This window comes from Triticum aestivum, chromosome 5A, assembly GCF_018294505.1.
Source record: "Triticum aestivum cultivar Chinese Spring chromosome 5A, IWGSC CS RefSeq v2.1, whole genome shotgun sequence".
NCBI classification, from domain to species: Eukaryota; Viridiplantae; Streptophyta; class Magnoliopsida; order Poales; family Poaceae; genus Triticum; species Triticum aestivum.
The window spans coordinates 586,947,532-586,958,509 of record NC_057806.1 but is presented as its reverse complement, the minus strand read 5'-3'; the positions used below and the strand labels follow the sequence as shown (position 1 = coordinate 586,958,509).

The 10,978-nt window shown below is 44.4% G+C and overlaps 1 protein-coding gene across 6 annotated transcripts; it reads left to right on the top strand.

Moving 5' to 3' along the window:
- Positions 1 to 3,490: 3,490 nt before the first annotated feature.
- On the top strand, positions 3,491 to 8,512 carry LOC123105028 (pentatricopeptide repeat-containing protein At5g19020, mitochondrial). Of its 6 annotated transcripts, XM_044526996.1 has the most exons (4): positions 3,491 to 5,700; positions 7,070 to 7,171; positions 7,494 to 7,616; positions 7,913 to 8,512. In XM_044526996.1, the coding sequence occupies exon 1, from the start codon at positions 3,727 to 3,729 to the stop codon at positions 5,695 to 5,697; it is 1,971 nt and encodes a 656-aa protein (XP_044382931.1). In that variant the 5' UTR covers positions 3,491 to 3,726; the 3' UTR covers positions 5,698 to 5,700; positions 7,070 to 7,171; positions 7,494 to 7,616; positions 7,913 to 8,512. The 6 variants fall into 6 exon arrangements, with proteins under 6 accessions (XP_044382931.1, XP_044382930.1, XP_044382927.1 ...); XM_044526995.1 differs by lacking the exon at positions 7,494 to 7,616; XM_044526992.1 differs by lacking the exon at positions 7,494 to 7,616 and having other exon boundaries at positions 3,491 to 5,854; positions 7,913 to 8,437.
- The last annotated feature ends 2,466 nt before the right edge of the window (positions 8,513 to 10,978 follow it).

The window sequence follows — 10,978 nt, the reverse complement described above, 5'->3', positions numbered from 1 at the left end:
TATTGAAGACTTATATGTTAAGGGACTAATGCGTTTGTGAGTGTACACAGGTCTATAAGTCTATGAGGAGTTTGATATTTACAGAGAAAGTCGACCTATAAAAATGAAGTTCTTTGACTAAAGACTTTAAATCTCTGAAGACTTTCTGAAGACTTTGAAAGTGAAGAAATTGGTGTGACCTTGAAGACTTGGTATTCATTCGAGGAACATGAAGCATGAAGACTTTTGTTTTCGTAGTTTCATTTCTCTTTCTTGAGTCATAGGAAACACCGTACTGGTAAAGGGGGTCGAGGACATACTAAGGAAAAATTTCCATGTGATGCTCAACTCAAAATTCTACACCAACCAATCCCTTCGAGTGAAGCCATTGGAAATCTCATACAGTCCAGTCATATTCTTCAATGACAGAGATGAAGTTCTTCGGGTCTCTGAGGAATTTGTTCTGACTGAGGAGTTAGGAATTCGCCAGTGCGGATTTCCTACACAGTGAGGAACATGATAGCCCTGAGGATTTTGCTACTCAAAATTCCGACCGTTGCTGTGCTATGCGCCAGCTGTCCCAAAATATCTATCCATCTAACGGTCATATCATTGAAGGGCATTTATGTCTTATCATGTCGGGATGCTCCCTAGGCTATAAATAGCCGCCCCCTACAACCACTAGCTGGTTGGCTGCTCCGAGAGAAACTGACACTTGTCATTTGAGAGCAACCCATCCTCCGAGGACTTTGAGCAAAAATCATCAAGTGAGGAAAAACCCAAAACCCAAACACCTACAAACCCCAAGTGATTGAGCATCACTGAAGAGATTGATCCTGCGTGGATCCGATGCTTGTTACCTTTGAAGACTGTGCTTCTTCCAAACGGTTAGGCGTCATGGTCTAGAGCATCCAAGAGGAATTGTGGATCACCGAGTGACCAAGTTTGTGAAGGTTCGGAAGTCACCTGAAGACTTACCACGAGTGATTGGACGAGGTCTATGTGACCTTAGTTCAAGGAGAATACGATGAGGACTGGGTGTCCTAAGCTACGTGTTCAGGACTGGGTGTCCGGGACTGTGTGTCCTCGAGTTTAAATACTCAACCGCTCCAACCAGACGTACAACTGAGACATCAGTTGGAACTGGTCTGCCAAATCATTGTCTTCACCAAGCTTACTGGTTCTATTTCCTCAACTCTTTCATTTCCTCATAACTGTGTTGTGTGCTTGTTCATATCTGTGTTTGAAGACTTTGACTGAAGACTTTCTCAATTTCTTCAGTTCACTTTCTTCAGTATGTTTGTCTTCATCCTGTGTTATCCTGTGCTTACACTTCCTGTACTCTGTGCCTGTCTTCATTTCATCATGATGACTATGCTTGTATTATGTTATGTTTACTTTTGAGTACTCATTCCGCTGCTAGTAGTTTTTCATAAAGGAATTTCCTCACCGGCAAATTCCTCAGTGAAAAATTTCATAAAAATCGCCTATTCACCCCCCTTAGTCGATATAATGCACTTTCACTTGACGTATGACTGCATGCGAGGTGTGTCCGCTGGCAGCAAGATGTGGAACACGGGAGGTGGAGGGAAGGAGCGCCTGCGGTGGCCAGAGGATGACCCAGCCTCATGGCAGTGCTTCCTCTTGCAGTTGGGAATCCAGTGCCAGCCTATGGCCGACGACGAGGAGGGGAAAGAGCGGTTGCGAGGAGCTAGGGTTTGGGGCATATCGGGCTTCAAGGAGGCACGCGTCGTCGGGAGTTGAAGTGTGGACTGACCGGTCGACGGCTTCCACATTAAAAAGGATGCTGACCCTGTGGCTGGATGGCTGACAGGCGGGGCCGCCCGCGCGTGCAACCTAAATGCGGGCGGTGGGAGGTAGGTGGGCGGCTGCCACGTGGGCCAGAGGCAGACGCGGAGCGGGCGCGTGGGCATCCGTTAGTCGTCTGCCTGGACGCAAACCGCGTGCAGTTTTGCACCATAAATGGGGCGGGCCGAATGCCAAATGGACAAAATATGAGGATGGGGTCGCACGTTGGGCCGTGGCGTCTGCTCGTTTGAGCCAAAACGGACACACTCGAACCAGACGAGATCGTGCGTTGGAGTTAGCCTTACAGTTTCTCCCTTTTCTTGAGAAAAAGCAAGTGCAGCAGTTCATTGTGTTGCTATGTTATAACTGAAACAAAGATTTTCAGGTTGTAGAAGATGCCATGTGTTATGGAAATGGGAATTGATTAAAATCGATCGATCGGACCAAGGCTTCTGCCGCATTCCACTGCGCGCCAAGGCTGTCACGAGTTGTGAACAACAAAAGGGAGGGGTCGGTCGAGGTGCATGGTAGAGCAGGCGAGAGGCGTTGCGAGCACCCCTGACTGGTGTTGGGACGTTGAGGGAAGGAGCTACGAGGTGCTACAACCGACGGAGTTGGAAACTTCTACCAGGTGAAGCTGAAAGCTACGACCGACGAAATCGAAAGCTACAACCGGCAGGGCATGCGACCACGCTGGAGACCACCAATGTTGCTACCGACGGAGCTGGAAGCATCTGCCGATGAAGCTAAACGCTATGACCAGCAAAATCGGAAGCTGCAACTGGCAGGGCACGCGGCCACGACGGCGACCACGAATGCTACAACTGGTGGAGCTTGAAGCTTCTACCGGTGAAACTGAAAGCTACAACCGACGAAATCCAAAGTTGCAACTGACTGGCACGCGACCACACCGATGACTAGAGATGTTGCAATCGGCGGAGCATGAAGCTTCTATTGGCGAAGCTTTTGAAAGCTACAATCGATGGGCACTGTGGTACACGATGACTGGCTGAAGGTGAACTATTCAGCGATCTTCCGTGGCGCCAGACGTGCCTAGTTTTGTCCTTCGTAGCTTCGTCGGAGTCAGAGTTGCGTTGTTTGGTCGTAGCTGGCTGAGCTGTAGCATGGATCGGGATCTTCATGCAACTCTCTGATGCCTTTACAACGTGGGTTGAGTTGACGATCACCTACGGCAAAGTCGGAGTCGTTTGCTCAGGGTTTAGAGATGGCAATGCCGCCTTTAGGGGAGGAGTGATGATGATGACGCCCGTGTGCTATCTCGGCAAAACCCTCTTCGGAGTGATGTGCGCGTGGTATCTGAGTGTGCCGCTTAGCGATTGTGATGGTTTCGCCCGGGTTTCCATCGATAACTAGGCAAGCTTGGTTTTGCTCGTTTTCTTCTAATTAATCAAGCAACTTTTTTCTTCTTGATAAATGCAGAAATTCTGCCATTTTGAAAAGAAAAAACAATTGACGGGCACACAGGACCACGACACGCCATCCATGCTGCAACCGGCGGAGTAGGAAGCCTCTACGGCAAACCAAAAAAGTTGCGACCGACAAATCAAAAGATGCAATCAGCGATTACGCGACCATGTCATGATTTAGATGTGCAATACTTATAACACATTTACACGTGCTTTAGCAAAACTGAAGAAAAATCAAATGATGCAGGAGTAAGTATTATTTTTGGGTACGTACTGGTACGTAGTGAGGAGCGTGTGCTCCCGAGTTCACCTCGTAGAGATCTCGACGGTGAGAAGAATGGCAACGGCGGATCGTTCACCAAAGCGAGAGGCGATGGAACAAGGAAGGCGGTGAGGCGGACGGCTGCGGGGCCATCGGAATAGGCGGGAGGCGGCGGCGGGCAGCGACGGGAGGACGGCGGACTCTCGCCGAGGCAGATACAGCGGATTGGCACGAAGAAGTGGGAAGCACATGCCCAGCGGCGGCGCCCCTCTCGCCGTCTTCCTCGTCTCGTCCCTCAAGGCCGGCGCGCGCCTCCGCCACGGGGAGCAGCTCCACGCGCTCGCCGCCAAGTCGGGCCTCCTCGCCTCCAACCCCTTCGTCCGCAACTCCCTTCTCGCCTTCTACGGCCGGCTCCCCTCCTCCCAGGCGCCGGCGCTCGCCCACCACCTGTTCGACGAAATACCCCTGGTCCTCCGCGACCCCGCCGCCCACAACATCCTCCTCGCCGCTCTCGCCCGCGCGGGCCGGCTCGACCTCGCGCGGCGCATGCTCGCGGAGATGCCCCAGAGGGACACCGTCTCGTACACCACCGTCTTGACCGCCCACGCGCGCGCCGGCCACGCGGAGGACGCCGTGGCGGTCTTCCGCGGCATGCTCGCCCAGGACGTGCCTCCCAACGAGGTGACCCTTGCGGGCGTGCTCACGGCGCTGGCCCAGGAGAGGCCACCGGTGCCGGTGGGTGTGGCGCATGGAGTCACCGTGCGACGTGGGCTCGACGGGTTTCTCATTGTGGCCACCAACCTGGTCCATGCTTATGCGGCAGCGTCACAGGTTTGTTATGCCCGTGAGATCTTTGAGCAGATGCCATATAAGAACACAGTCACTTGGAATGCCATGCTTAACGGCTATCTGAAGACAGGGATGGTTCATATGGCTGCTGAGGTATTTGGGAGGATCCCGGAAAGGGATGCAGTCTCTTGGCTGACGATGATAGATGGGTATATCCGTGCAGATGGTACATCAGAAGCCCTGAGGGCATATGTTGCCATGATGGCTGAGGTGGACACGAGGGGCAATGCGGCGCTGCTTGTTGATTTGATAAAGGTGTGTGCTCGACATGCTGCGGTTTTAGAAGGGCAGCAACTACACACAGTCATTCTGAAGGATGGTTTTGATGCCCATCCGTTTGTACAAGCGACCCTTATCCATTTCTATGGTTCCTGTGATCGTCTTGACCTTGCCCGGATGCAATTCAAATTATCAGACAAGTCACACATTGCGTCTTGGAATGCTCTCATGTCTGGTCTACTACACAGGAACCTAATGCGTGAAGCAAGGCAACTGTTTGATGACATGCCTGAGAGGGACACCATTTCATGGAGTACTTTGTTATCTGGGTATGTACAGAGTGGACATTCAAACAAGGCTTTGCAGTTATTCTACTTGATGCTGGGTGCTGGTGTTGAACCGAATGACGTCACTTTGGCAAGTACTCTATCCGCAGTTGCTGATTCTGGCACATTGGAGCAAGGCAGATTTATTCATGACTATATAATCAGCAAATCAATCCAACTTACAGACAACCTGAGTGCTGGACTGATTGATATGTACGCAAAGTGTGGTAGTGTCGCTGATGCAGTTCAATTATTCAGTTATGTTAAGCATAAGTTATCTTCTGTGTCTCCTTGGAATGCTACCATCTGCAGTTTAGCCATCCACGGCCATGCACACATGTCGCTTGAACTGTTCTCAGAACTACGAAGCACCAATATTAAGCCCAACTCAGTCACATACATTGGTGTCTTGAATGCATGCTCTCATGCTGGGCTGGTAACCGAAGGGAGGCACCATTTTGAGTCCATGAGGAGAGAATATGGAATCCAACCAACAATTAAACACTATGGTTGCATGGTTGATCTTCTTGGTCGAGCTGGACACTTGGAAGAGGCAGAAAATCTTATCCAGATGATGCCTATGAAATCAGATGTGGTGATATGGGGCAGCATCCTTGCAGCCGCGAGGACACATGGAAATGTAGCCTTAGGAGAAAAGGCCGCGGAAGAATTGGCCAAGATTGATCCAAACCATGGAGCATCCAAAGTGGCCTTATCTAATATCTTTGCTGAGGCTGCTCGCTGGAATAATGTGTCCTTAGTGAGGAAGGAACTCCAGGGTGAAAATATGGAGAGGTTTTCTGGAAGCAGTGGAGTTGTTCAGTAATAGGTCATTACATTTCCTGATTGGATTCTTCTTGTGCAACAATTATGATAGCAAGCAGCTTCGTTTGTGTGATTATTCATTTGGTTTGCCATCCGTACAGTTATGATTCGTTAAAGAACTAAAATGGCAGCAACTGAATATATGACAAAGCTGACAGGCAATACATCTCCAGAAAACTGCTATTTTCTTCTCTAGGCAGTTACACTACTCCTTTGCATGTAAAACTGCTATTTAGAAAATCTATTTATGAACTTAATGACAAAATATTTAATTGCACGTTACTTACCATTATGTCACATGTGCAAATCCTAAAAACATTGTCTTGCTTCCTTTCCTTTTGAATCAAATTTGCCTGGCCATTCTTGCTTTCACTTTCTGCACTGTGTTAAAATCACATGGACTATTCAGGAAAAGGTTAGGATGCTATGAGAAATATCAGTCTTTCTTCACACAATATATGCTTTACATATTTGCTTCAGATATAGGCCTTCTAAATGGTATCCTCACATCACTGGTTTTGTGTTCAGAATCTATGCAGGCTGATTTAAGATTATCAACTTCAGTTTGATCTGCTCTTCTCTGTAGAGATTTTTCATGCTCGATTGTTTTTTTTCCATTTACCAATCTAGAATTCATTTGAGACATGGTTTGCATGTCAGGGCCAATTACCTCTGGTTTGGTAAAATAGTTAACAATTACTCCCTCTCTAAACTTTTATAAGATGTTTTAGGCCACTAAAGAAGTTTACAGAGGGAGTACTGATCATGATTCATGATAGGTGATAAAGGTTGTTACCACAATGGTGCTCCCTTTCTTTCTGCGCAGTTTACAGTGGTACATTGTCGCAAGCTAGCATTCAGTTTCTTTTTTCCATCCTTAGGAGGGAAGAATTGGCTGCTTCCTAGTTCCCTTTATGTACAGGAAGATTTTTTTTCTCAAACGGGCACCTAAGTGCTCGTCATTGTATTAGAAGGAATGCCAAGATGGTGGGAGTCTTACAAACACGAACTAAAAAGTGAAAGCAAAAACAGAAAGCAAAGGCAAAGAAAGAAACATTAAAAGAAAAGTGTACACCATCCTAGCATCAAATACAGGGCGTCAATTGCAGAACTATAGTTCCATTGACCAGCCTTAAAATGATTACTCAGATTTAGGAATGTGTTGCTGATTGCCAAGTAGCCAGGTTTGTATCATCTTATGAATCATATGAGACGGGCTGTCGATACACATGTGTTATCATAAAACTCCAGTATGCGTTAAAGCATGTTGTCATTCCTCTATTTGTGTCCTTTTTGTTTTGCAGTCAAGTTGCATGGTTCACTTTGAAGTTGTGTATTGTGACAATTTGTGATAATGTCGATAATTTTTGCAGTATCTATCTTACAGTCTGATGGATATGCCTCATGGTGGTGCATTTACTCTTGAATCAAGACATCTTTCTCCTCTCGTCAAAGGTTGCTACAAAACAATATAGGTGTGTGCTATATGCTTCACTTCAAAGCTTTTTTTCCCCTGTTGGTGCCACTTTTTACTTGATCTATACTAAAACTGACACTCTAGGTGTGTGCTATGTTATAATCCCTCCGTTCGGAAATACTTGTCTTAGAAATGGTTGTATCTAGAACTAAAACAAGTCTAGATACAATCATTTCTAGGACAAGTATTTCCGAACGGAGGGAGTATTTACTAAGAAAATCAGTTTGAGTGTCATACAAAAAGCAATGTGTTGGTGTTTCATGGATCTTTAAAATTTCTGTTAGGAGCACTTCACTTAACATTGCTCTTCTCGATGGCAGCTCCCAGTTCAGATGTGGACTAATCAAATACAAGCTGCAATGAGCCTAGGCTGTTCAGTAACATTGTTAAGCGAATATTTCGACAAAAGGGATTTTACTACTGCCATTGGTTGCTACTCTTAGGTCACCTGTTATCTGTCTGTTCATTATTTATTAAGTTGTCGTTCGCTTTTTTATGGCAAAAAAAGGTGTCATTTGTTTTCATTGGGTCTTACTTAATCTATGGCACCATGTACACACTGTATCAAACAAAATAATATTGTTCTTCTCCATCTTCTGGAACAACCATAGTTTAACAGTTACTTAACCATATAGATTTTTCTTTGGGATAAATTTAGCTTTGAAATGTTCGTATTAGATCGCAAACTTCTATTCCTAGAGGTCGATCTTGATTATAGCCTTTTGAATTTGCTTTGCAGTTTGTTGAAGCTGGTACCATGATTTCGCCCACAATTTATACCAGGCGTCAGTTGTCATATCGTGAATGACATGCCGTGATAAGTTCTGGCTAATGCAGTGCAGACTCTGTTGATAAGGCCAATAGAAAAGGCACTTCAATTTTCCCTGACCCAATCTATTTGATGAGGAAAGGTGTGTATCAAGGAAAATTAAACAGGAATAGGCATTTTCCTTTTGACCATTGCCCTGCAAACTCAGAATTCTTGCCTATAATTATTTGGGCTGCAATAGGTGAGCTTAGGATACTGTTTTCAATTTTCTAACCTTTTCTTTTCTGTGCAAGGGCGATAATATGTTTGAAGAGTGAATCATTTATCACCCATTGTATTTGTGTATGCTGACATATGGAAGAAAGTGCTAAGTTGTATAGATGATTCTTCATGTAGCCACAGATGGGGGAAAATATTCTTGTGTAACATAAACTAAGTGAAGCAGCAAGCTTTTTGCTTGACTGGGTACGAAGGAAGATGCTGATATACTCGTCACTTTAATCTTAGTTTTTGGTTAGACAACAGTTGAATACTTTTGTTTCAGTAATACTCCAACATTAGAACTTGTAACCCCAGAGTTTTTTTTTATCTTAGTGATGCCATTGCTATGGTCTATTAGTAACATACACATGATACTTTGATGGCATCTGATTTTTGTTCTAATCCATATCTGATTTTCTTAAGCAATAGTTGGGTGTCTAGAGTATAGAATAAAGAAAATGACTTCTCTAGATGATGTAGCCGCTCGATTATTTGTTGAAGCTAGATCTGATGTAGGCTAAGGATTAGTGCTCATAATCGCTGGGTTTCACCACACAATGTCATACATTTGTTTTGTGCATCGTCAAATAGTTATTTTCTTCTTTGTGTTTTTTCTAATATTGTTTCGTTCCTGCTCCTCATGGATCAGTTACTCCCTCCGTTCCATAATTCTTGCCGTGGTTTTAGTTCAGTAAGACAAGAATTATGGAATGGAGGGAGTACTTTACTAATTTCTTTGTCATATCAATAGCCATTTGTTCCCACTTGATATGATGTCTTTTATTTTTCTATAATGTGCTTGCGATCCCGGGTGAGGATGTTGGCTTCTGATGTCCACACTCACTTTTGTATCCACGTTGCACTCCGTGCCAGGCTCTTGATTATAATAAAGTGAACTATATTTCGTAATATATCAACGTAATATGTACATGGTTGACAGCTCCTTGCACCTTCGAGTGGAGAGTTTAACAAAGTTGATCTTTTCTTCATGGTAAATCAGCAGTTTATCTTCTCGTGTGCAGCTGCGCTTCCAGATTACCCCACCGTGTGTGCTATCTTTTATCGTCTTGAGTTTGCTTTTTGCTCTGAACAAAAAAAAAATCTGACTTCTTTGGCAGCAAAAGTTGCTCAGTGGTCTACCCTACGTGCAAATTTTTGTGAAGTAATGTTATTTCCGTTGGTCTGGCAAAAAAAAAACTATATGCTTCGAAATGCTTTCAAAAACATCATATTTGAAGGGTTTATTCTTTTTTACCAGAGCATTATGAATGTTTTGTTTCTTTACGAAACTTTGCATGTAGGTGAAACACTCAACAATGTTTGTTGTAAAAAATCATTTTTTAATTGTTTTACTATTTTTCTCATTTTACTTTTCATCCTGGTTTCTCCTTCCAGATTCTTGACCAGTTGCTTAAATTGATTGCTTGCATAATTCAAATGTCAAGTGTCTACTTACAAGATACGAGGAAAAGTAATATGTAGCCCATCTGTTGCGATGGATGGACATGCAAAGGGTGATGCAACTCCTCAACTCTCTTGCTCAGCTGCCTTGCACATACATTGGCGTCCGCTGGCTGTTTTCCAACCCAAGGATCATGCCCAAGATAACATCATCTTCCAAGCTTTTCTTTTATTATCTTCATCATGATGGCGTCTAGGTTCAAATGATGGTTGATTCTAGGTAAACTTTTTTTTTGGAAACATCACCGGGGTCAAACTGCCCACCTGAATTTTCGTTTAGTCGACGTCTGGCAAACTGTCAAAGATACAGTGTTTTCTTCGCCCACTCTCAGTTTCAAGATCATGTGGTGTATGTCTGGCACTATGTTGCTGGCCTCTTATATTTACAGGCCAGCTTGTTCTCAACCACTACCTGATGTCTATGAAAAACTCCCTCCTGTTGCATTAGGATGGATGTTTAGTATATTTTCATATGAAAATATCACAATGTTGGTAAAAGTCATAGAATGGACTTGCGTTCATTGTTGGAAGAGCCCTTGAGACGAGTGTCCTTGTAAAACATTATTAGTATGTTGACTGCTACAGCCTGTTTTTTTTTCCTCTTTGGTGCATGCACAAACAACATTTTTGTGTCAATAGCGCTTCTTTTGTTTTAGTACATATGTCGCCAATATTGGCGGGGGCATATACTTACCGTTTCTATTGGGCACGAAAGGATGCTTCTTAATTAAGTTTCCGTCTCAAAAACTGAATGAAATGAGCCAGTATAATTGTAGTCACTGTCTGCATGTGGACTGCAACCTCTATTGCCAAGTAGAAATTGTAGGCTCATTGACAACTCATGTGCATTAGGCCCTTTCTTCATGGTGTACAATTGCTAATCATTGCCACATAAGCAAAAAAAATGACATGAAAATGCAATTAAGGAGAGAGAGCAGGCCTGTGACCCTGGGAAGAAACAACGTCACGCACATGAACCTAGCAAAACACTTAAACGAAGAAAGATCACCAATGCATAGAAGAGTTTAGTTGCTAAATAATTAAATAAAGGGAACTTAACTACAACAAGTTATGCACCTATGCATTGGAGATTTTAGTTGCTAAACTCTTTAATGCGCTTAGCACCTCATCAGAAAATAAATACATTGCCACAGGTAGATTGAGTGCACTACCCCCCCCCCCCCCCCCTTAATATTGGTCGGTCAGTATGGTTGTCTTAACAATTTTGTCATGAGGTCTAGATGACAAAAAAAAATAGCCGACTTGAATTGGAGAGCAATGGAACCTTGACGAAACAACGAGCCATAATCTTTC